The sequence below is a fragment of the Elgaria multicarinata genome, chromosome 1 (assembly GCF_023053635.1).
Source record: "Elgaria multicarinata webbii isolate HBS135686 ecotype San Diego chromosome 1, rElgMul1.1.pri, whole genome shotgun sequence".
Lineage (NCBI taxonomy): Eukaryota > Metazoa > Chordata > Lepidosauria > Squamata > Anguidae > Elgaria > Elgaria multicarinata.
The window spans coordinates 66,953,525-66,979,418 of record NC_086171.1 but is presented as its reverse complement, the minus strand read 5'-3'; the positions used below and the strand labels follow the sequence as shown (position 1 = coordinate 66,979,418).

At 43.3% G+C, this 25,894-nt stretch overlaps 2 protein-coding genes across 2 annotated transcripts in view; both read left to right on the top strand.

The window, feature by feature from the left end:
- Positions 1 to 6,600: 6,600 nt before the first annotated feature.
- GPR141 (G protein-coupled receptor 141) lies at positions 6,601 to 7,539 on the top strand. Its single transcript, XM_063123206.1, has one exon. It carries the CDS (start codon positions 6,601 to 6,603, stop codon positions 7,537 to 7,539), a length of 939 nt encoding a protein of 312 aa, XP_062979276.1.
- Positions 7,540 to 18,574: 11,035 nt separating this feature from the next.
- Positions 18,575 to 25,894, top strand: part of NME8 (NME/NM23 family member 8) — a 36,541-nt gene continuing 29,221 nt past the window's right edge. The window contains 6 exon segments of the mRNA XM_063116081.1: positions 18,575 to 18,607; positions 18,701 to 18,758; positions 19,257 to 19,363; positions 21,487 to 21,558; positions 23,513 to 23,629; positions 25,611 to 25,689. Of these exon segments, the coding sequence (XP_062972151.1) occupies positions 18,575 to 18,607; positions 18,701 to 18,758; positions 19,257 to 19,363; positions 21,487 to 21,558; positions 23,513 to 23,629; positions 25,611 to 25,689 (466 nt within the window).

The window sequence follows — 25,894 nt, the reverse complement described above, 5'->3', positions numbered from 1 at the left end:
GTCCGTCATGGCCCATCCCAGCTTCACTAGAGCCCGCGGCTCAACCAGGAACTGTAGGCCCCGATTGCAGCCTACACTTCCTGGTTGAGCCGCGGGCTCTAGTGAAGCTTGGATGGGCCGCGACGGAAACAGGTAAGACCCCCCCTCCCCCTTGGTCCCTTACCTGGCTCTGCCGCCGTCACTGTACGGGTGGCGGTGGTGGCGGCAGCAGGGCCAGGTAAACCCCCCTCCCTCCTCTCCCTTACCTGCGTCCATCCGCGGTCCCGCGGCTGCTTCAACTGAGCCCGAGGCCTCAACCAGGAAGACTAGGTTGAGTCCTCGGGCTCAATTGAAGCAGACACGGGACCGCGGATGGACTCACGTAAGACCCCCCTCCCCCTTGGTCCCTTACCTGGCTCTGCCGCCATCACTGCACGGGTGGCGGCAGGGCCAGGTAAACCCCCTCCCTCCTCTCCCTTACCTGCATCCGTCCGCGGTCCCGCGGCTGCTTCAACTGAGACCGAGGCCTCAAACAGGAAGACTAGGCCGCAGTTGCGGCCTAGTCTTCCTGGTTGAGTCCTCGGGCTCAATTGAAGCAGCCGCGGGACCGCAGACGGACTCAGGTAAGACCCCCTCCCACTTGGTCCCTTACCTGGCTCTGCTGCCGTCGCCGCACGGGCGGCGGCGGCGGCAGAGCCAGGTAACCCCCCCTCCCTCCTCTCCCTTACCTGCGTCCGTCCGTGGTCCCGCGGCTGCTTCAACTGAGCCCGAGGCCTCAACCAGGAAGACTAGGCCGCAACTCGCAGCAGGGCCAAGTAAACCCCACTTACCGTTTTGGCGGAGCTCCGGATCGAGGCGAAGGATCCGCTTTCACCTTGATCCGTTCCGCAACGCTCCGCGGGTCCCCCAATCCTCTTCACCTCTGCCTTAAGGGTAGGTGAAGCCCCCCGCTCCGCTCCTGCTTCTCCGGTTCGAGGAGAAGCGGAGCACATCCCTAGGCAGAAAGTAGATCTCCAAATGCTTTGGACTTCCATCTCCCCATATTAATAACCTTTTGGTGACTCTGGCAGGGCCTTCTGGGAGTTGAAGTCCAAAACATCTGGAGATCTACTTCTGCCCACCCCTACTCTAAAGTGGCTTTCCTCAACCTGGTGTCCTCCAGATGTTTTGGACTTCCACCCCCCTCAGCTCCCCATGTTCCTATGCCAATAGCAGTGGTTTGTAGCTGAAGACGCACTGGCATCTGCTCTGGGCTGCTATTGCCCTGCGTATTTCAGATGACTATGAAGCAAAGGGGGAATTAACATGCTGGAGTGCTGCCATGCTTCAATGCTTATAGAATTGTGGGTGAGAGTTTCTCTTGTGATGGGTGATTAGTGGTATTTTTGCATAATAAGGCCCCTTGGTGTGGGCCATAATTATTTCTGACTGCACCTCCCTCCCTCCCTTCCTCTCTGCTTCTTCTGAAATAATTTCACAACTTATAGATCTGGGGAGGACTTCAAGCTCCCAGCTGGATGCACACAGTAGCTACACCCAGAAAACTACGACCTTCAGATCTGTTGCTGTTGCTATTCAGCTGTTCCCTTTGAAGCCCAGCAAATTGTGGTGCATACTTGTAAAAGCAATAATAAGTAAAAGCATGTAATCATATATGATGATATCCATGTAGAAATCATTGCACACATCCTTTTAGTTTCAACATTCTTTACTGGAAGCAGGTTTTGAGAAAAGCCATTTGCTCACAGGAAAAACACATTACTATTGCACCATAGACAAAAAGGCTTCTGGCCTTACAGATACATACATAGTATTCAACAAACTCATTGGTCTGAATCCAGTTTTTGGCACATGCAACTGGGCTGGCTGAAGTGAGTGTCCCAAACCCCTCTTCCCACAACAGCTGCTCCAGCCCCATGAAAATGCTATATAGAGGGTTGGAAACCCTACTGAATGGGGAGTTGTGGGGTGGGAGGAGGGGGAGATCCCTGAAAATTGAGCAGAGGCACCCAGAAAACTCTCCTCACTTGCCTGGTGCCTCCGCTGTCTACCACCGCAGATGGCGGAGGCACCAGGTAATCCCCCTCCCCCCCTTCCCCACTTACCTGCTCTGCTGTCCAGCGGCTTCCACTGCCGCTGACACATAAGACCAGAAGTAGGCCATGCGGCCTACTTCCCATCTTATGCATCAGCGGCAGTGGAAGCCGCCGGACACAAAGACGTGGTGGCAGTGGATGGCGGAGCAAGTAAGCCCCCCTCCCCACTTCCCCACTTACCTACTCCGCCGTCTGCTGCCACTGCGTCTTTGTGTCCAGTGGCTTCCACTGCCACCGACACATAAGACAGGAAGTAGGCCACACCGCCTTTGCATCCTCGCGGCCTACTTCCCGTCTTATGCGTCGGAGGCAGAGGAAGTTGCCGGACACAAGGGCGGAGGCGGCAGAAGGCGGTGGCAGGTAAGGAGACTGGTGGGGTGCTGGGTGCTGGGGTGGGTGGGATCACCTCTGAAGTGCCGAGGCAGCCCGAAGTTTTGGAGCCAATTGGCTTCGGCTTCAGGCCGCCTCGGCCTTCACCTGAACCCCCTCGGATCCTGTTCGGGAGGGTTGGAATTACCCTGATCCACTTCGGATTCAGGGTTCGGATCTGAGGCGTTGCACAGCCCTAGTGTGTATACCATTCTTAGAGATAATCACTGAATATATCTATCTATCTATCTATCTATCTATCTATCTATCTATCTATCTATCTCTCACTCACTCACTCACATAGCCCCTGAAGCTGGGTACAATTCCCCCACCCAACAAAAAACATATGACATCCTACACATTTGTTACTGGAGGAGAAAGTTATCAATGGCTACTAGTCCTGATAGTTGTCTGCTATCTCCAGAATTTGAGGCAGTAAGCCTGTGTGCACCAGTTGCTGGGGAACATAGGTGGGAGGGTGCTTTTACACCATGTCCTGGTTTGTTGGTCCCTGGTCAACAGCTGGTTGGCCCTTGTATGAATAGAGTGCTGGACTAGATGAAGCCCACACTGAACTACACACACACACACACACACACACACACACACACACACACACTATATTTCCAGAGCATTATTTGTGGTTATGAGATTCAGAGATAAAATCAGATAAGGATCACTTCCCCAACCCCTGTCTCTCCCTTATTTAAATCACACCTCAGGGTTCTCTCCATATGTATAACTTAGAAGAAGTTTCATTATAGTTTATTCTGCATCTGGAAAGCCCCACTATTTTTTGTGAAGAACACCAGTGAACATCTTATATTTCGTTTGTCCACTCTGCTAGTGGATAATGGCAGGGTTCTCCTTGTGCTATCAAGCCACATAGAAAACATCAACCACCTTGGACTAACAAAAGAAACCAAGGAATGTGGCATGCTGATGATATTCAAATGGCACTGCAAGTTATAATAATGAAGAACCTTACAGTTTATCTGATGTGGAAAGCTTATGAACAATGATGAAATTGTGGGAAAGGATTAGGGCAGGGTGCACAAAAAAAGGAAAGAGCAAGTCTGGAAGGAGATTCATTACTTCTCTATATTATTATGAAGTTTGATCACTTCCTTCACACAAAGAATGGGAAGTTATTAGAAGAGCTCTCTAGCACCCACTGGCACATTAAATATAGAATAGTTAATGAACATGCAGATGGTGCTGGGGTAAGAGTTACCGAGAGCAATATTGGGAATACTAACATAGAACCTGAGCTTTTCTACATGAGGCTTTTATTGTGCACTTGTGATTGCTCACTCATGGTAGTTTGCGGGTCCTTTACTTGACATCATCATTCTCCAGGGCCTCTCCTACGCTTTGTGACCATTATTGCATTTTTCCCCTAATGCAGAAAGTGTGGTATTTTTTTCTGAATGACCTCTATAATGTCATAGATATCTTGTTTAATTGTCCATTCCTGTTATATCACAGGACCACCTAGTACCTGCATCGGAAGGGGCCTGAAAGAACTGCAAATACTGATACCAATAATATATAAAAATACTGAAAATGGTTGTAATGTTCATGCTGTTTGTGGTGAAAACAAATGTTTATATGATTGATCCTCCCACCACCACTACCACTTTTAACATTCAGTTTTTACTTCAGTTACTGATATCTAATATTTCTCTTCGTAATTATAGGTGAAATTTCTAGCCAGGAGGAAACTATATTTCCCAAGCGCTCAGTGTTTGAAAACAGCTAGAGCCAAAAAAGGAAGTTTGGAAGCAGCATGAGAGTTGAGGGAGGTTGCTGAAAACATTCTGAGGCCATGATTACCCACCACGAAGATAATTCAGGTAAAGGACTGTGAGGCAAATATGAAAAATCTAAGTTAGGACCAGCATTTTCTTTCTGAACCTTTGAACTCTGTTTCTAGAAGAAGAAGGGAAAAAGCAAAAAAGAGATGCCAGAGAAAATGGAATGAAAATCTAATTTTAAATCTGCACCTGCTCTAGTGTTTGCAGATCACAAAAATAGGGTCTCAGGCCTATGCATACTTACCTGGTTGGGACTAAATCTTATTGAACTCATTGGGACTTAGCACTACATAGCCATATACGAAGGATTGGGCTGCACATCTTTTGTGGCAAGGACAACACTTTGGGTGCCTTCCTCTTTCCCAATATTACTTCCAAACATTCCCCCAAATTCTAATCTTTTCTGCAGTTTCTAATTTCATAATCCTTCGGTTCCACCATGCACTTCGGTTCTGATGAAAACCACTCCCTCCTCTGCACCTGCAATTTAAAACAAAAATAAAAATCTAAGATGATTAGCACTGACACATAAAGCATTGCATCAATTTTGGCCCTGAGCTGCTTGTTCTATAAAGGTTGAATGAGACAGTATAAAGTAGAGTGGGCAGAAGACGGATCAGGACCTACTAACAGATCTCTCTGTGATTTTGAAGTAAATTGGCCAGGAATTCTGACTCCCAATTTTTTAACGACGGCAACAACAAGATGACCCAGTTTGTACATTCTCAACAACTCATAGTTTGTTAACAATGGTTTGTTCATTGGGAAATAAATGGGGCCAGTCTTCATGTAAATATACTTTGAATTATGGTGTTAGTCCCTTTGATGAAAGCTAGGGTGACCATGTGGAAAGGAGGACAGGGCTCCTGTATCTTTAACAGTTGTATAGAAAGCAAGTGTCATTTGTATGTATACAGCACCTGGTGAAATACCCTCTTCATCACAAGAGTTAGAGCTGCAGGAGCCCTGCCCTCTTTTGTATCTGGTCGTGGTCACATTCTAAAAAATGTTAACTGAAAATGAGGCCTGGCTCTTTTTTTTTTTCTCTGCCCCTTCTTTTGCGTCTTTAACAGAGAAGTGCGACACCCAGCTTTTTCTATCACTTCATCTTCACACCAAATAGAGCTTCATCCACTTAATTTCTCGATGTTATGCATCTGTCTTGAAGTCCCAGGAGTTATTTTCAGACAGGTTTGAGCCCTCTTTTAAAAAATGTAACATTTCTCCAAATTGATTCCCCCCCCCCAAAAAAAAGGCTCCATGGACGCCAAATTAAAAGTTGTGATGCAAAAGAATAATGGCCAAATATACCTAAAAGCAGCATGGAGAGCTGCCTGAAATATATTAAGAAGAGTTTTTAAAGCTGAAGCTAATGGAAGAGAAAATAAGTTCTGTGTTTGGGGTAAATTTTTCAGAATTCTACATTAGGCAGGCAACTGCTTATAATAATATTCAGCCGTTTTGAAAGCTGCATGTACCAGTTCATCCCCATAATGGTAACCTTTTTAATATTATTTTAGAATCTAGAAATTTAGGTCATCATCTTCTTGCTAAAATGTCATATTTGAACCAATCACAGAGATGTGATCTTCTTGCCATGAATGCCCAGCAAAAAAGGGTTTTTAGGTATTATGTTAGAGATAAAGAAATGTCCTCATTTAGGGCACAATCTCATGCATGTCTTGACAAAAACAGTCCTACAGTTCCCAGTATTTCCCAGTTAGCCGTGCTTTGGAGCGTTCTGAATCTGTGCCTCAGTGTGGTGATCGACTGCATATGAGCCAATAAACTTAAGCCATGGCTAGACCAGGCCTTTATCCTGGGATTGTCCTGGGATCATCACTGTGCATCCAAATTACACACAGGGGATTCTGGGAGCAGGCAAGGATGACCCCTCCATTTGCCTGGGATAATCCTTAAATCTAGCAAAGGCCTTAGTCCAGACGAGACAAAGGTACTATTAGTGGGTCGTTCGTCTGAGATATGCTGGGAGTTGTAGAACTTTTTTTCTGTCTAAACATGCATAAGATTGTGCCATTAATGTCTTAAGTTACTTTAGCCCTAGATTCAAATAGGAAATTATGATTATTCTTTTCCCACATGAGGGCCAAAAGATAGTTTTTATTCTATTCACTTCCATGTTAAACTACATATAGAGCTCTGTGACTCATTTCTAATATTTTGTACACACACACACACACACACACACACACACACACACACAAGTAATCCAGACACCACTGGACTGTTACTTTTAAAGTATGCTCTGAAAACCTTAATAATATTGACTTCTTTCCTGCCCCCCTCCCCAGGTCATGACAAAAGAAGATTCTAGGACCATGGCTGTAGCGAACGAAACCCTTCGCCTTTACACAACGATGGGGCCATCTTCATCAGCAAGCTCTTACCATAATATTGGGAATCCTGTTTTGATCACAATATACTCCATAGTTTTTATCGGTGGTGTGAGTGGAGCCATCATAATGTTATTTTTGCTACTGAAAATGAACACATTATCAGTGACCACGACAGCGATCATAAACCTGGTGGTGATCCACAGTCTCTTCCTTGCGACTGTTCCATTTCGGCTATATTACTACAGCACAGATAACTGGATCTTTGGGCTTTTCATTTGTAAATGTGTGAGCGTAATGGTACACTTTCACATGTACCTCACCTTTTTATTCTATATTATCATTTTGGTTATCAGAAGCCTTATTTTCTTTCAGTGGAAGGATAAGGTGGAATTCTACAGGAATTTGCATGCTGTAGCAACTAGTGTAGCGGTGTGGATTCTGGCGGTGGTTACCGTGGTTCCACCAATGATCCTTTTGTATGGGAATATGATTTATGAGGATTATGATTACAGTAGATGTTTTAATTTTCACAAGGAGATTGAGTCTGTTGAAGTGAAAGCATTGAACTACACTATTATTACTGTAGTGCTTGCAATAACTTGCACTCTTTTGGGCGTTCAAGTTTTCATGGTCCTAAAAGTGGCGAAAAAGCTATCCGGATCTATTTGGTCACATCAAGAGTTTTGGGCCCAGCTGAAAAGCATGTTTTTTGTATGGGTCATCATTCTTTGCTTCCTTCCGCATCACTTTTTCCGTATTTACTACATTCAGCATGTGAATGATAAGCAGTATTCCCAGTTGTATATATACAATGAAATATGTTTGAGCGTAACTGCCATCAGCTGCCTTGATTTGTTTTCGTTTGTGGTAAGTGGAAGCAAACTCTTGAGGCAAAAAATCATTGCATGCTCATGCTGTTAACATTTTGTGTGCTTATGAAAGAAAATCTTCCATCTAGCAATGAGGTCAGCTATCCGGCTATAAATTTTTTTAGAATGAAATGTAGACATTATAAATTCGATGTTTTTTGGTGTGCCTTTATTTTACATCCTGAGAGAAACTATGGAGACACCCAAAGTGTATTCAGCTACATCCCACGAATGGTGCACAGCAATTATGGCAACTGCTGGGGACGGTTATCCGGAGATGTGGCCTGAGGCGTCACCAATATGTGGATGACACTCAGCCCTATCTCTCCTTTTCAGCAAATCCAGCCAAGGCAGTGAATGTTCTGAAACTGTGCCTTGGTGCGGCAATGAACTGGATGAGAGCCAATGAACTCAGTTTGGACAAGACAAAAGTACTGTTAGGCATTGGCGTGCAGACAACAGGTTCAAGGGGTTCAACTGACACCCTAATCCACCGCCACCAGCCCACACCGTGAGCAAGTTGAAGTTGAGTTCCGGCACAGGCTCTGGCATTTGGGGCTGCAGGGCTTTGCTATCATTAAATCTCTCCCCTTCCCTCCTGGAGATTTCGGTATCTCTCTTGGCTGTTTTCTGCTGCATTCTCTCTCTCTCTCTCTCTCTCTCTCTCTCTCTCTCTCTCTCTCTCTCACACACACACACACACACGGAAGAAAAACTATTTAATTTCATATATGAACTTGGTGTCTCTAAAATGGAGGAGATAGGAGTCCTTCTGTGCAAGGAAAGGGTTAATGCATAGCTCACTTAACCCTTGCTTGCCTGGCCAGCTCCTTCTGAGCAGGTGCAGTTTGCGTCCATGGCGGGAGCAGCAGCAGCAGCGTGTCCTGTCTCCTTGAGGTGCATTGTGTTTGGTGGGAGGGCTCCAGAGACAGTTTCAAAAATATCTGCAGCAACAGGACCCTGGTATGTTCTTATTGCTATTTTTGTTTATTTGTTTGTTTGTGGTTGCTGATCTCCTCTGTTCACTTTTGTTTCAGCAAAATCCATTCCCATCATAGTCCCATCTTTTCATGGGGTTGTTTGCACTGCCATGTTGGGAACAAATGTATTGGGTTTGGTGTGTGTGTGTGTTTGTGGACTGAGAAATTCATATGTGTGTGTGAGTGAGAGAGCGATGAGGTATATTCAGAAATCCTATGTAGGTCTGCTCAAAAGTAAGTTTCATTAAATTCAGTGGGACTTACTCCCATGTAAACTCGCATGTGTATAAGAGAAATGGGTGTTTTCCATCCCCCCCACCCTCTGCTTTAAATGTTGCAAGTTGCTGGGTTGAACTCTTCTTAAATTTGGGCTTAAAATCCATTTTGTTTTGCATTGTAAAGCATCTCAGTCATATTGTGAACACGTGGTGTGTGTTTTTTAAAACACACACCTTTCTTTCCTTTTTGTAGTGCAAGTTAACACATAGACCTCGCTAAATTCCTCCTGTTTGTTGGGCCATAGTTAAAACACACACACCCCTATGATTGTATGTAATCCAAACTGTCTCACTTGCATTGACTCTTACTTGCCTACTGCCTCAGTTTGCCTATGTGTGAAATGGGTTGCTTCCTCTCCCATTGCTTTCAATAAGTAGGCTCTGCCACAAACTGCTTTCTCTGTGTTATTCTGGAGAAATTTCTGGGAGGAGGGGTGACTCCCTCAGCTCTTGCCTCCAGTGAACTCACTTTCTGCCCCACCAGTTAGGTTACTAAGGTTTGGGGTATGTGAAGTGGAGACCCTCATAACCGTATCCCCTTCAAACCCCTGATGTCTAAGCTTATTCTTGGCAGTTTTCCAACCTATACTCCAGCGCCAGCAGTCAGAGCTAGCTAGATCACCCCCCCTATCACCGTCCCACAATTTCCAATGCAGAAAGGGAAAATAGGGCCATAGCATAGCAATACACCAGATCCCCAGTAAGTGTGTTTAGGATAGGTGCCTTTTTGTGCTTTACAGTGCAGGGGGTGGTGGAGAAATTTTATAGCAAAAAAATAGTATTCAGAGTCTCCGTTTTAAAATGTGTATTTTTAAAGTACAGATTACTTGTTAATTAAAAAAATACAGTTTACTTCAGTTTTTGTTTATTTCGTTTGTTTGATGAATGAAAAAGAAGTCCTTTATTACTGTATGTTCAATCAATGTTTACCTTAAAAATATATATATCCCTGGCTGAACCACCTAATGGAATGTGCTGCGCACGCCTATGCTGTTAGTGGTGTTCACCCTGTTCAGAAAGGGGGTTGCTCTCTCTCCCTAAAGCAGGAGGAGGCCACCTTCAAGGGTCAAGGTGCACATGTCCCATCCCGAACCACTCCAAGGCCTGCCCTCCTGCCACTGCTAAACCTTGGTGGTGCGACCTGAAGGACAAAAAGCCTCCTTTCAAAAGCTAATTTTGGCAGTGGTGGCAAAATGGGGCTATTTTGCTTTAGAACAGCCTCTTTTTGCTGCTGCACCAACACATTTTGTTGGCAAACCATTAAAAATTAGCTTTTGAAAAGGGGCTTCTTCTTTTTTTCTATTTTTCTGCTGCTGCCACCATGCCGCCAAATTTGGGGACAAATTCAGCGGCATGGCAGCAGAGGCAGTAAAGGGCAGAGGGCCCAAAAGAAGGACAGGGAGGCGTCATGCAGCCTGCAGGCCACATGTTGCCCACCCCTGCCCTAATGGATCGGGTTCATAGTTTGGGGGTACTCTTGGGTCCAGCATTGTCAGTGGAGGCACAGGTGATGTCATGGGGCAGCTTTTTTCAGCTTAGGCTGATATACTAACTACAACTCAATCTGGACAGAGGTAGCCTAGCTTCAGTTATCCATGCTCTGGTAACCTCTCATTTGGAGTACTGCAATGAAATATATGTGGGGCTGCCCTTGAAAACACTCCAGTTCAGCTTTTCCAAAATAGGGCCGCGAGGAGGTTAATAGGGACTGGTTGATATGATATTACACCAATGCTCTGTGATCCATGCTGGCTGCCAGTCCATTTCCAGGTCCAATTCAAAATGCTGGTATTAACTTCCAAATCCTTAAACAGCTTGGAACCAGCTTACCTAAAGGATTGTTACCTACCTGGATCCTAAGATCATCTTCAGAGTCCCTGTTCCAGGCAGATGGCTACTAAAGAGAAAGGCTTTCCTGAGATGTTTCCCTGCCACCTAGATTGTGGTCTTGTAGGCACCAGGCTTTTGGGTTCTTCAATGTTAAAAAAGATACGTTAATACATTTGTTGATCTTTGTACTGCTGCTGGTTTTTACTTTACTTTCAGTTTATTGTGTTAAACTTTTAGGCTTTTAAATTATAGTTTATAATGTCTTTGTATTTTATGATTTTAAGATTTGTTTTGTAAACCACCCCAAGAGCTTTGGGCATTGGCAGTATAGAAATGTACAAAATAAATAAATGAACTGCATTACAGCTAGCGATTTATATATCATTCTTATTTTAAGAAAAGAAATGTAAGTCATAAAAATGTAACTTTGCATTAAAATGTATCTATAAAGGAAAAACAACAACAACAACATGAAAACATTAAAAGTCTCTGACCTTGAATCTAGCTCGGTGTATGCCAATACTCCAATTTATTACAAACACCTATGATAAGTGTCAAGGATTTATCAGTAGAGATTGGATCCAGGATTTGGCTTCTGTGAGAAGAAGGGAGCTTCCATGAGAGAAAGTTTTCTGCTCAGAGAAGATCCCTCCGCCTGATTTTGGGGGATTCCCCCGTCCCCTACTCCACCCCATTCAGCAGGGTCCCCTGATTCTCTGTGTAGCATTTTCAGGGGTCTGGAGGGGCTGCTACGAGGAGGAGAGGAAAGGAAGTCCACTTCTAGTTCATCCAGGGTAGATCTGGATGTAGCCCTGGGACTTTCCTTGTGGATGCTCTTGTTTCAGAGTCCCCCTTTAGGCACAGAAGGGTTTAGTATCGTGCAACACCCCTTGCCAAAATTGGCAAACACTGTGAAATTTCCAGACAGGACAGACCTAGTATAAATACCAGCTTAAGGTGATAAAATGTTGTTCTGGCCATTGCAACCTACACTTCCCCAGACAGTGCTAAGTCCAAAAGAACCTCCAAACTGAAAACTTGGTTCTTTAGGGGGAGTGCAGCCCCATCCAGGACTGGTTGCATCCCCCTAACTCGATCAGCAAATTTCTCTACCCACAGAACCTCCATTTTTCTTGCTCGATACTTCCTCTTTCTCAGAGAGAGGAAAAACAATGTCCATGTGGCCCATTCAGGGCTCATCTTTATTGTGCCACTTCTCCTGCACACAGCAGGAGAGAGTGGCATCTTCTGCCTTTAAAAATAATATGGACTTACAGGGGGCTTTTTGTTGTTCCGTGAAGAAGGCTAGAAGGGGTGAGAGGCACACAGGAGGCAGATGATGATATTGTGAGAGGGACCTGCCAAAATCCATGAGTGCCCAGTAACAAATGTGCAATAAAACACTTATCTGATGACACCCTATATCATAATTAGGATGGACTACTATTGCCAATCCAATTAGAATGTGATACATGCTACCCTATGGTTGAGGTATGTAACGGGGGGGGGGGGGGAGGGCTGGAGGCTCAACCCAACCCCATGTCCAGAAGGTTCTAATCTGGCTTTCCACATTGTTCCTCATCACAAAGAGAATGTTGCCTCAGACAGTGTCCATCATGTTTGCCCACATAAACCGAGACACAGGCAATGAATGGGCCCATTAACATGCATTTCCCCACTCTGAAACAAGAACAGCAGAAGCTCTGTTGGAGTTCTCCTTTCAAGGATTGGTCCTGCTGTACAGAATTAGGCTTTCCCCTAATTCTCCTTCTCCAAAATGCAACAACTTGTGACTTTCACTTTCACCTGAACCATATCCTCCCCCACTACCTGCCTCCAGTACTGAAATATTGCACTACGGGCAGCATATTCTGAGAAGGGGCCTTTTTAAAAAGACTTTCCCGTGAAAACTTAACCATTATTTTGTAGACAGATTTATTGCTGGAGGAAAACGCCTGAGCTATCTTCCCTATGATGCAGGAATAGTGACATCTCTAATAATTCCATAATGCTCCGGGAATACAGCTAAATTTGGTGGTTCAGAAGAAAAGCCAGCCTTTATATCCTTGAATCTCACAGTCACGCCGTTTCTCCTAACAGAAAAGTCATTAAGTTTAGCCCTGCAGATCATTTGATTTAGATTACTCTCCAGGCTATTATTCACACAGCAGTTGTGTTCTTTCTTAAGGTCACCATAGAGTCGCCAAGGCAACTATATATATATATATATATATATATATATATATATATATATATATATATATATTTCTTCAGTTATGCTGGGTGCATTTTTATAGGCAAAGCATCCCTGCAGTAAAGTTCATTCCATAAAACTTGAAAATCAAAGGCCACCAAGAAACAAGAAAGAAAGAACAAAGATTCACAGGCTGGGATGGGTAGACATTTGGAAACCATGTGAGTTGTTTAGACAGCTCAGGAAGGAAGGAAGCAATGGAGAAAGAGCCTGAACTTGAGACCAAGTACCAAGGAAAGTAACAACTTCTCAAAAATTCATAGCTGTTGCCACAACTCATGTGAAGAAGAGGCAGCTGTGTTGTTGTTGTTTTTTGCTCTGTTCAAGCCTTTATAGAGAACACGAGAAGAAGCTGTAGAACTTGGATCTTTCCCCTCTTCCTTTCAAGTGGATAAAAACAAACAAGTATCATAACACCATGATGTAAAGAAGTCTTATTTAACTTGTGTCCTGTCAAGCTGAGTGCAGGTTACTGGCTCAAATATGGTAGCACATCAGGGCAGGGTTACAAAACCATCCTGTTTTGGCTGCCTGCCTCAGATTGCAGAAACAGGGTGGGGGGGTGGGGACTATTCATGCACTCAACAGGGTGACATAAAGTTGAAGCAAGGATCTCAGAGTGATTGTATCAGCTTTCCAACTCACTCCCAGTGCCCAGCTCAACAACAAAAGAAAAGTGCTGGACACCCAAGTGGAAATACCCCAAGGATTCTCCAGAATGCATTTGGGTCCATTACCCTAATACTTACAGAATACTTCAGAATTAGAGAAAAGATAGCTAAATGGGGAACATGGGGCTGTCTTCACAGTTCCGGGTTGGTGCCACCTCCCTCTGAAACCCTGTGGTTTCCCTCTCCTGGAGTGGTATTGGGTAATCCTGTTGCTGAGGAAAGACGGTGGAGTTTCTGGGCAGCTATCCAGGTACTGGAGCCACTGCCCCCTCTTCCTGGTGGAAGGTCACCAATCACTGGTCACCTTCCACCAGGCACTGCTCCCAGATTGGCTCTGGAATGGCCCCATAGTGATGGCAGATGGCAGAAGTGCCATATTGACGTCACTCTGATGATGATGATGATGATTTACATTTATGTACCACCCCCGTAGCCGAAGCTCTCTGGGCGGTTTACAAAAGTTAAAAACAGTGAACATTAAAAATAAATATACAAAATTTAAAACCATAAAAAGCATAAAATACAAACAAAAATAGACAATATCCATTTGAAAAGTGGATTGACAAAGTTGGAGAAAATCCCTGACTTTTTCAATCTGCAGCTTTGCAGGAAAGCCCCGTGGTGGCTGCGAAGCTGCACCTGCGTCCTCTAATGGACACAGCTGCACCTGCGTCATCTAACCACCACGAGGCTTTCCCTGCATATAGACAGCCCCCATGATAGAGATCCATAAATATATAAATGGAGTGGTGTAGATAGATGTTATTTTTATTATTATAGGTATTGCATTATATTGGTTGTATTGTAGTACATTTTTTATTGTAAAGCTACCTTGGGAAGTTTCTTTTACGAGTAGGGTACAAAAAAAACAAACAGATTTCTCTCATGATTTTAAAACTAGGTGTTACACAGCACAATTGATCGGCATTAGGCTTAGGACAGACAAAGAAAGAGATACTTTATGCAATTAATTTTGTAGAATTCAGTGACACAGGCTGTCCTGATGGTGACTAGCATAGACACGATTTTAAAAGGACTTTTGTGACTTTTTCAGCAACTGGATTTCGCAAGGGGTCCTTCCCTGAGCACCAATCCCCTCACAGTTTCGTGGCTTGGCAGGAACCTTAATTTTAAAGACAACTACCTCTCAACTTACTGGACCCATTTTGTGTGTCGACCATTCAACTGGCTTCAGGCCTAACTCAGGAGCATCTCTGCCCCCACCCATTCTTTACCGTTGGCTTCTGTATGGATGTTCTTTGGTGACCATAGCAACAGCAGTAAGGACCTCAACCTCCCTCCTTCCACAACGTTCACTTCACCTACAGACGTAGTTCTCCTGGATTAATTAACACAGTTTGTATAAGGACAGGGACCTTTTCGTGGGGTGACTTGTGCCATTCCACATGTGTACTGTGTGGATGGGAGTGGGAATTTGCATTAATACAAACAGTCACCATGGTATGTCAGTAGAGCTGCTATTTGGAAGCTGCTATTTGTTTTGTCCCAGGTTATCTTGCTGGTGCAGGGGTCCTCTCCAGTCCTGAGGAGAAATATATAACAGCAATAAGGTAATTTTGGAGGAAAGTTTGCTCTAATGATTAATAGCCTATTCTCAGGAAAGAGCCCCAGAGGGACACAGAGGGCCAGGGATGTTTAGTAAGGGCCTATCTCACTCCTAAAATACACTGTATTTTGCTGTGATTAAATTAATATTAGGAAGTGGAATGGAGTTGGAGTGCTTATCTCTGAAACATATAAACACTGTAAAGAAGCTCCTTTGGGTCATTCCTATCATTGTTCAGACCCAACCCATGGCAGGACACTTAAACCATTTATCATTCAAAGCATCTATATCCTACTCCCTTCAGTCAAAAGACACACTGAGGTCTCATGAAATCTTCTACACCCCTCAGAACAGCCAGATTGTAGTTAGTCGGCACCACTATAGATGTGTAGCGTGTGCCAAAGTTATTGTACCAGGGATGAATACCTATAAGCTTTTGTACGTTTGTGTCTCTGAGAACTGGTAATATTATTATGTTCATCCCACTTCTCCACGTAGTTCCAGGAGAAGGTCCAGGAGCACAGCACCTACTCAGGTTTGGTTTCCTTTGGAAGGAGGTCATTGGAGGCTTTTTGACATTTTATAATATATTTTTATAAATGTATGGGCTGAACATAGGTGGAGTCACACAGCTTAAACACTCCAAGAGACAGCCAAAGCTCACTGCTCCTACATCAGATCTCTAAGGAGACAGGCATTATAAAACTGAATGTGTGGAACGACCATGGGGACTAGGGCTGCTGGAGAAGTCTGCAACAGATTCAAATGAGTTCTGGGCCAGATCTACATCAAGCAGGATATAACACTTTGAAAGTGGTTTGAAAACGGTATATGGAATGTGTCATGGACTCCAACTGTTGTCAAAACCATTAGAAACCATTATAAAGCAGTAGAGTAGATCCTGGCCTGATCTCTATGAAACCAACCACTGGATTCCGCAGTGGACCAGCTTTTACTGAGTCACACAGATCGGCAGACTGGTTTTTTTTACTTTGGCGGTGTGTGTGGGGGGAGATTTCTGCAAATGCACACTTTGCATAATTTCAAATTGCACTAATGTGAATTAGAGCTTTATCACACCAGTGTTATACTGGGCAATCACTGCGAATTGCATGCAAAGGACTCCGAAGTTTTCCATCTTATAATCTGCTTTTATTGTGAAGTACTCTCATGCATCCTCCTTTAATTATGCTATAAAAGCAAAAGACTCACCGTATTTTGATACTAGTTTTCTAGCATATCATCCAAGCGGCCACTGGGGCGCAGGAGCAGGATTTGAAGAAAAATTAAACAAATGCTTACATCTGTGTAAGCTTTAAAGATAAAGACATCAAAATTGGCACAGTAATAGATATTAAGGAGAGCTTTAAGCATACCAAATTTGAATTGGATTGGGTCATCTGTTGATTTTTAATGATTTTTTTACGTTTCCCCCTTTAAACTCACTTCCTGGTATGCAAAGGATCTTGCCGTCTGGTAGCAACAACAACAACAATGCTGACAGCTTAGCGCTGTAGGGATAATTCGAGGGAAACAGCTATGTGGGATGAAGCTATTAGTGCCAAGTGGAACGATCCATATTCAACCCATACTTTGGGTTGTCCTGCTGTCTGAAGAATCTCAAAGGCGTCAGTTTTGCCTAGTGGCCTTTTCCATTCAGAACCTTGCCCCAAAGGGTTGTGGATCAAGAAGCAATTGCTTAACTCTTTAGCTCCCATAGCAACATATCATCTGTATTTGGCCAACAAAGAGATGTTCCAGGCCAGAGCTGTCTGGCAGGTTTGCCCAATTCTAAACAGACTTTCTGGCCCCTTATCCTTCTATTATCCCTTGTTCCCCATCCCTCCCCAGCAAGCTTACAAGAATATTATTCTGTTTTTATCAAATCTACAGTTATACCAGCTAGCTATGGAAGTGGAAAGTCACATGTATTCTAATAAGATAATTCACCTGAGAAAACAGTGTGAGATTAATAATGCGATCAATCTCCATTACTACTTTGAACCAAGTCTTTCAAACTGACAGTACGTGAGATGACTTTCGGGTGTTTTAAACCACTAATTTGTGGAATTGTACTCCTGTTATCACAAATCACCACTGTGGCTCTCATTCTGCAGCCGGAGTCGTCTTCCACTCATTCTCATTACGCTGCCTAATATTCAAAAAAAGTTCTCATGGTAGTTTTTTTTTTCAAGTAAATATACTTGGAACAGTGGTGTCTCCTGCTTGGGGAGTTTAGCCTTGCTAGCCAGTCTCTGGAGACTGCAGTGATGGTGAATAACTATTGTATATAACAGGCAGTAATATAACAATCATGGTTTCATCTATTAGCATTTCAAGTGTGTTACTGCACTTCCTCAGTTCCATGCAACCCCTTTTGCATTAGTTCAATGTAATGCCTCTTTTTCTTTCACAGTAACCTTCTTCCCCACTGTATGCAAAATCAAGGGCTGCAGGCAGGAAATAAATTAAGGGAATAGAAGATTTATGGTAGAGGCACCATTTCATTTGTTATACATGAGGGGTGGGCAACATGTGACTTGCAGACCATATGTGCCCCCTCTTCCTGCAGGGCCAGCAATTTCTCTTTAAAACAAGGTGTGCAGAGAGTGCGATTTCGCTTGCCAGCATGGCGATACTCCTTGCACACCTTGTTTTAAGGGAAAATCAATGCTTTTTTGCTGCTGCAATGCCAAATGTCAGTGGCACAGGGAGGTGTAGCCCCCAGTATGTTCCAGAGGGGGATAGTGAATATACACACTCACTTTTTGTAAATTCAAAATTCAAATGCCAAATTCAATAGTACCTTTAATGGGCTGAAAAAAAATCACTTAATCCCCAGCCTATGTCTCACACATGCACACATCACAAATATAATGGGTGGAGATGGACATGTGAGTGAAAAAAGTAAACATATGTACGTAAAATAGTGATTCGTATAAATAAACTGAAAATCACTGCTAAGGAATTTTATTCCATTTCGACTGACTGATAGCATCATCAGACGAGCATTTTATCGCACGCTCGCTACTGCCCACTTACGGATGTTTGTGCACCCTTTAGATGATGACGTCCATCTCTCATGCACCTTCTGCTCATTTTCCATTGCAAAATAGACCCCTTTTAATCTGACTTATATAACAATATGGAAAAGCAGCACAATATAAACAGCTCCTAAATGGGCCATGTGATTGTTGCTGCTTCCTCTTTCTCTCCCGGTGAAAAGAGACTGTCGCTGTTGTGGGACAGCAGCAGGAGGCCATAGTGATGGCAAGGAAGTGTGAAAATTCACCCATCTGATGACGCTTTGAAAAAGCTGCAAAAATAGCTATGAAACTTTCAATTTATCCCATTTATTGGGTTTGCTTATAGTTTCTGTTGCCACCGTATATAACCACAAATGTGTATCAACTAAGTGAACAGCAATCAATACTGATTTAAAAACAGTATGTGCCTCAATCATTTCAACTAGATATTTGTTACATTTGCACTATCATAGGGAGTAAGATGGCAAGCAAGAAGAAAGAAATTCAGCTACAGGTATAAATCTTGTGTTTTCTCTTTATTATTCAACTGTTTGTTGGAACACCTAGATTTTTAGAGCTAACAAATTATACGTATGCTTTACTTTAGGCAATAATACTCAATCAAACTCAATGGGAAGATATGTTGCTGAATAAAGGTCTAACAGGTACCACCCACTTTTAATGTTTCTCTCGTACACAGTGAATATTGCACATTTTGTACAACTAGTGCAGTGCACTTACAAGTGTCCACCATATAACTTTACTAGATGGCAGGTCCTCACACATACACGCAAATCTGAAACACTCCTTCGCCTGGCCACCTCCCTATCCTGAACGTTAGGGCACTGGCATTCTTGGAGGCTAGGTGGTGATTAGCCTAGCTGTGTAGCAACCACCGTGCCTGTGGAGCTGGATGTCATTGCCACAGCCAAACCTCTCCAGCCACTAGGGTTGGGTGGGTTAACTCCAGGTAGGTATGCACCTCTTCCCCATCTACTATTAATTTGTGACGTTTTCCCCTGGAACCTGATGCAAGTGTGAATTTAACACAGAGACGTGTCCATTTCTAAGGGCTCCCTCCGCCCCCCCGCAGAAGCAGAAAAATGGCTAATTTCCATCTGAAAAACATCAAGCCTTTCATTTTGTTTGTGTATGTTTTTCAGTAGTAGATGTTTACCAGGCTTGGTGTGGGCCTTGCAAAGCTGTGGTGAACTTATTCAGAAAATTAAAAAATGAATATGGTGAAGATGATCTTCTGCATTTTGCTGTGGTAAGGATCGGAATATTGAACCTCGAGGCTGTCTTCACAATGACGCATTGGTGCTGTGAGTCCCCAAAAGAGCTGCCGCCACACTCATGCACCACTGTGCCCATGCATCGCCATGAAACTGTGCATTGCTACACGAGTGCCGCTGCATGTCCACAGGCCCATCCACTTTTTTTGTTTTACCTTTTTCCACTTTATTTTTTTACCTTTTTCCTTCTCCCCAGGCCAGAGAAGCACGGAGGCATTCCAGTGGCCATTTGGCTCACTGGCCTGCCCCCTCCCCTCTGTCTGGGCAGATGGCAACCAATCTGGGGCAGGGCCGGCACCTCCATTAGGTGAACAAGGCGCCCGCCTAGGGCGCAGACCTCAGAGGGGCACCGCGCAGGCAGTACGCTACATAAGAGCAATCGGCTGTCTGTCCTTTAAGAACTCCCTGCTCCTATGGGCACCCCATGGATTTCTTAGACGGGCTGGCGCATCTGTAGTCAGCCCAGCCTCGAGTGAGAGTGCACCGTGGTAAAGCAAAGCCATGAAAAGATGGGAACGGAGAAAGGGGCAGGAGCGCTTCTCCATTGGCTTAACAGAAACCTGCTCTTCTCCAAGCTTCTGAGTAGTGCTGCCTGTAGGTTCTGAGCAATCAATGCTCGCACCGCCTCCACGAGCTGCGGGTGGCTCCCCGCGCTGCTGCAGCAGAGGGCTGCACTGATGCAGTTGGTTGATGGCGCCTCGGGGCCAGGCCTGAGAGGTGGCTGCTGAGGAGGCAGCGGGAGCCCAGTGTGATGGCAGGGAGGCGACTGGCCACCATGGGTAGTGCAGGATGTGGCTGAGGGTGGCTCCTACTGTGGTGGTGTTGCTTCAGGCGAGCCCCGCTTTTTCCGAGGGGAAAGGGCTCCCCAGAGGCTGAGGTGCCCCCTTCCTCCTCCACCTCCTCTCTTCCCTTCCCTCCCAGGTGTCGGTTGAATCTTATTTATTTATTTAGAGAATCTTCCTCCTCCCTTCCCAGCCTCCCTCCCTTTATAGGGTTACTGTGTTTGTGGTGCTAACCTACTTTTAATTTTTGATTTTTCTATTTTTACTGGATTGAATGCATTATTAGCATTATTAGCATCATCATCATCGTTGGTTCTTGGGGCAGAATCCAGAACTGCCCTTGCATATGCAATCAGCCCCACTACTTCTGGACTGCAAGTGACTCCTACCACTTCTGGAACTGCTTGCAGTTTAGCGTTTCTGGAGGCAAGCTGAAGTGAGTGGAAATGCTAGTTTCTGGAAGGGGGCTTGCATAAATGAGCACCAGATTAGTACACCAACCTGTCCCAGACCAGAAATAAGTGTTTCTGCCTGTTTTGGAGCGTTGACTTCGGAAGCACTAAATTGTTGTTCTGTAAGCAGTGGGGACTTACGAGTTTTGTGCTTCTTATTTTTTTCTACAAAACATCTGTTCTTAAAAATCTAAGTTGGCAATTTGGGTGTGGGTTGGTGTACCAGTAGCTTGCCTTGCCTAGGGTGCAAAATAGTCTGGCACCGGGCCTGATCTGGGGTCACCATCTGCTCAGCCACACCCCTGCTGTGACTCCGGAGCAGTGACAGAAGCAGATGCACCGTTGGCGCCTCACTGCAGAGGAAAAAGTCGGGACAAGTCCCTGACTTTTTTTAATTCAGAGCTTTGGGGGAAAGCCCCTGCATGGCTCTGCAGTGGCTTCTGCGTCATATCAACAACACAGCGCCACCGTGGAGCCATCCCGAGGCTTTCCCCTTGCATAGACATCCCCTCCTCTTGCCAAATATTTTAGGGAAATGCATTTTTTTTTTTTTTTGCTCTTTAGATTTGAAATTGAAATTTCAGTAAAATGCAGAGGAATACATTTTGAGGTAAAATTATTCTTTTACTGATATGGAGAATTATCTCAACTGCTGGAGAAATTTTGTTCTCGCATATTAACAGCCATTGCTTAGTCATAAAGGAGGGCCAGAGGAAGGAAAGAATAATATATGAATTTATCCATCTTTAAGCTAAGAAGGCAAATCTACAAGTAGTAATGCAAAAAAATAAAAAAATAAATAAAAAAAATCCAAACTTTCAGAATTTGTAATATTCAGAGTTATCTGTATATCCTTCATTTAAGGCTGAAGCTGATAGCATTGTACCTCTGCTCCCATTTAAAGATAAATGTGAACCTGCTTTTGTCTTCTGTTTGGTAAGTGCACATTTCCTTTGCCAATCAAATCTAAATTAATTTTTCAGATGGAAAACATGTATATCATTAAAGTACGTCTCATATTTAAAATACTTGACTTCAGTTGACACTACTAACAATCCAGTAATATATGTGCTGTACATGCATTACATATTCAGAAGAGATAAATGCGTGTAATAGTACAGACTTCTACTAGGACATAAATCAAGTAATTTGCATGCCAATAATTTCAAGTGATTTGGAATCCCCTCAATCACGCATCTACACAAGTTTCGATATCTCAATACTTACTCATGTAAACTTCTTTCTAATGAACTGATCTCATTTTCCACAACTAATAACTTCTCTGGGCTGCTGTTGTTTTCTGCAAACTATATTGTATAGTTTGCAGAAATTTATGCTGTCAAATTTTCTCTGCTAGCTTCTCCAGAACAGAGAAAATTTCAGACAAAAAAACCAATATAGATTTAGTCATACGTAAGAGTAACTCATTTAAGTCAATGAGACTTAGGTTAGTCATGACTAACTTAATTTCCATTGATTTCAATGGGTCTACTCTAAATGTGACTAAATCTGGATCAAACTTGTCCATTGTTCTGTGATCTTTTATACCTGTGGCTATAAGGCTGCACCATTTAATCAATTTCTTGGTTATCTGATAAAAAATAATGATGATGCATTTTATTATGTGGTCACAGACCCATTAGAAACAATAGCAGTCATAATTAAAACCATAAAAACAGAATCATAAATTCATTATACAACAGGCTAAAAAAGTTATGAAAACATGCATATATTTAAAATATATAAGCATAGTTAAAACACCTGATACAAGAGATTAACAACAACAACATAGGAGTTACCAATTACTTGGTTATGTTATCATAATCAATGAAAAATGCTGTTTGAAAAAGCACTTCCAATTAAGACAAGAAGAATACAAATAAGTTCTTAGAAAAAGCAAGAAAACAACAACCCACAGGTGTGCAAATATCCTCATGGAGCACCAACAGGTGCTATGCCATCATAGAAGAAGCATTTTCTCCAGGGTGAAGAAGCCTTGAGCATCATTTTGTGGTGGAAAGGCAGGATATTAATTAATTTCTATGGGACTGAAGTTCAATTAGGCTGACCATATGAAAAGGAGGACAGGGCTCCTGTATCTTTAACAGTTGTATTGAAAAGGAAATTTCAGCAGGTGTCCTTTGTATATATGGAGAACCTGGTGAAATTCCCTCTTCATCACAACAGTTAAAGCTGCAGGAGCCCTGCCCTCCTTTATATCTAGCTATACTCCTGCATCTTTAACAGTTGTAGTGAAGAGAGAATTTTAGGTTCTCCATATATACAAATAACACCTGCTGAAATTCCCTTTTCTATGCAATTGTTAAAGATGAAGGAGCCCTGTCCTCCTTTTCATATGGTCACACTAGTTCAATGCAGTCCTGTACTTGTTTACTCAGAAGTTAATCCCACTGAGTTCAATGGGGCTTACTCCCAAATAAGTGTATATAGGATTACAGCCTTAGTCTGGATCCCACTCTAGATGATTAATTGAGGTATTACTCAGGTGATGGTCCAAAATTTTTTTCTCATGCCTATGGCATACAGGTGGTTAGATGCAAATGACCCATACATAACAAAACATTTGAGTCTGGAATAGATATGCAGTTAGGAGCTAATTGAACTTATAAACAACGCTAAATTTGTTTTTTAATGGACCCCAGAACTGTTGTTTTAAATGGATGCTGCTGTTTTTATACTGTTGTTTTTATGTCTCTGATGGTTTTTAAATTTTGTATACTTTTAATGTTTACTGGTTTTAGCTTTTGTGAACCGCCCAGAGAGCTTCAGCTGTGGGGCGGTATATAAATGTAATAAATAAATATATAAAAACAAAATCATGAGATTTTTCTTGAGCGTAGCATTTAATTTTGGCTCTATTTGTTTACAGAATGGCATGATGATAGATCTGGTAAAAGGGGCAAATGGACCTCTTCTAAGTAGAAAAATTATAGAGATAATAGAAAAAGAAAGAAAAATTGTAGCAGGAGAAGTAGCAAGACCAGAGGTAATACAACCATGTCTTAGCATAAATTTTTTTTTTTTAGTAAAGCATGTGCTTACTTTCTTGTTTTGTGCTTTATTGCTCATAGGATTTCCCCCTTCCTTTGTATGCATTCCTGTTTCCATTAATTTGAAATTGCTGCCTACCTTTATTATATGTTTGTTTGTATTATATAAGCTCCACCCAATCAGGACATTTCTCCATTACAAATCATATTGAAAATGAGTGGGGCTGACACAGGCAGAGATAATTGAAGATCAACCGTAGTTCTTAAGAAGATCTGGGGAAATCCACTTGGAGACCCTGTTTATGAGGCTTAAGGGAGAATGCCCAGCACAGGATTGTGACCAAAGGCAGTTAGCCTGCATGGACCTACTTACCTGATTTGTGCATAAAAATAGGAAGCTGAGACTGCAATTAATCAGCACAATTTTAATAATGTTAAATACACTCACATCCCATTGAACTCTGTTAGATGCACAATCCTAGATATATTTCCTCTGAAGCTGGGATCTCCAGCATGGTGCCGGCTGGGCACCAGATTTCCGCAGACACTTCTTTTGGTGCCTGCCAGGCTCCCTTCCCCTCCTGGTTTTTATTTTATTTGTTAAGGTTTTAAAAACAATTTCTTTTAACTGGCATGCTGTAAACTAAAATGCTGCCATCCAGCCAGTATCATCGTTACTTGGGTTCAAAACAGTTATTTTGTTTGTTTTGGAGAGCTCAGATTCGACCTCTGCCTTGTACTTCAGTTCTTGAGCAACTTTTCTCTTAGAGTGTCATCACGTGGGGGGAAATCGTGTTTCCTTACTGTTGCGTTTCCACCCCCGCTTTTGTCCCTCATTACTTCCTCTTCTGGCCTGAGGGGAAAGAGGAAGTAAACAAAGAACACATGGCCCATTCAGGGGCCATTTTAATCGCACCGCTTTTCCTGCACACAGCAGGAGATCATGACACGTTCCGTTTTTAAAAGTAAGTTGGATTAAAAGGGGTCTATTTTGCTATGGAAAAACAAGCAGAAGGAGCAGGAAGAACGAGGGAGGCGGACATTGTCGTCTAGGACGTGCGTGCATCTGTAAGTGGGCAGTAGCGTACGTGCGATAAAATGCTTGCTGATGAACTTCTAAGACAGTCCCTGCCTCCCAGCCTTACAGCTTATAAGACACAACCCAAAAGGATAAGGTATTGGGAGGAAGGAGCAGGGGAAGAAGAAGCAAACCCAGGCACTAGTTTTTACAGCACAATCCTAATCTCCCAATATTGATGGCTGAAGGAGGTTAGGAGCACCATCAGAGCAGGGTGGGAGGGGCTCTACCTCAGTGGGGGTCCACATTGCACCTAGGCAGGTGGACCACTGCTACTGGTAATTTTCCCACTGATGGAAAGCCCCAAGATGGCCCTGGGCTGGGCAGGGCCTGTTGCCTACACCACCCTTGGAACTGAAGTAGGGAAATTATTATTATTATTATTAAAATAACCTGCTCCACTTGGCAAAAACAGATCTCTCCCCCCACTCCCAAAGCAGGGCTCTGGATGAGGCAATGAATCTGCCTCTTGCTCCATTCCCACACCCCTGTGTCATTTAGGATTGTTTTTTCCCCCTTATAATGTTTATGTAATGAGTAGCTGGAATAGAAAGAGAAGAGGAGCCAAAGGTTGCTGGTGTCTTAGCAGAGCCGATGGAGTGGCCCTTCTTCCTTTCCCTCCCTCTCTTTTACAGCCTGATGGAATCTTGCCAATGGCAAGTAGCTTTCACCAAAGCAACTCACAATTAATATACATCTGTGTTAGACTTATTTTTTCTATGCTGTTTGAAATCATTCGAAGAACCTCTTTTACAATTGCACTTTTGTAGAGCGTACATTTGAATGAACTCAGCTTGATTTAGATGTACATAGAAAACAAGCAATAGTCACCATGCAGACGTCTTCCTAATAGATAATAACATCATAACATTGTCAATAAAAGTGTGTGGTTCTTTTAGTTGCCAGAGCTTGTGATTATAGAAGAGAAAGAATCAGATGAAGAACTTGAAGAAGAAGAAGCTGAAGGCAAGTGGTATTGTCAGATTATTATATGCAACCTATTCAAATAGAGAACAAAACAATAGTATGCTTGTGCATAAACAGGAAAGACAGTTTGAAAGTCTGAGTTCAGCACGATTTGCAGCAGCACACAGACACTAGTGTCTCCAATAGAGAAGGATTGAGTATATTCTTTTCCACATGGTTGGCTCTACCATTAGGCAGAGTGAGGCAGCTGCCTCAG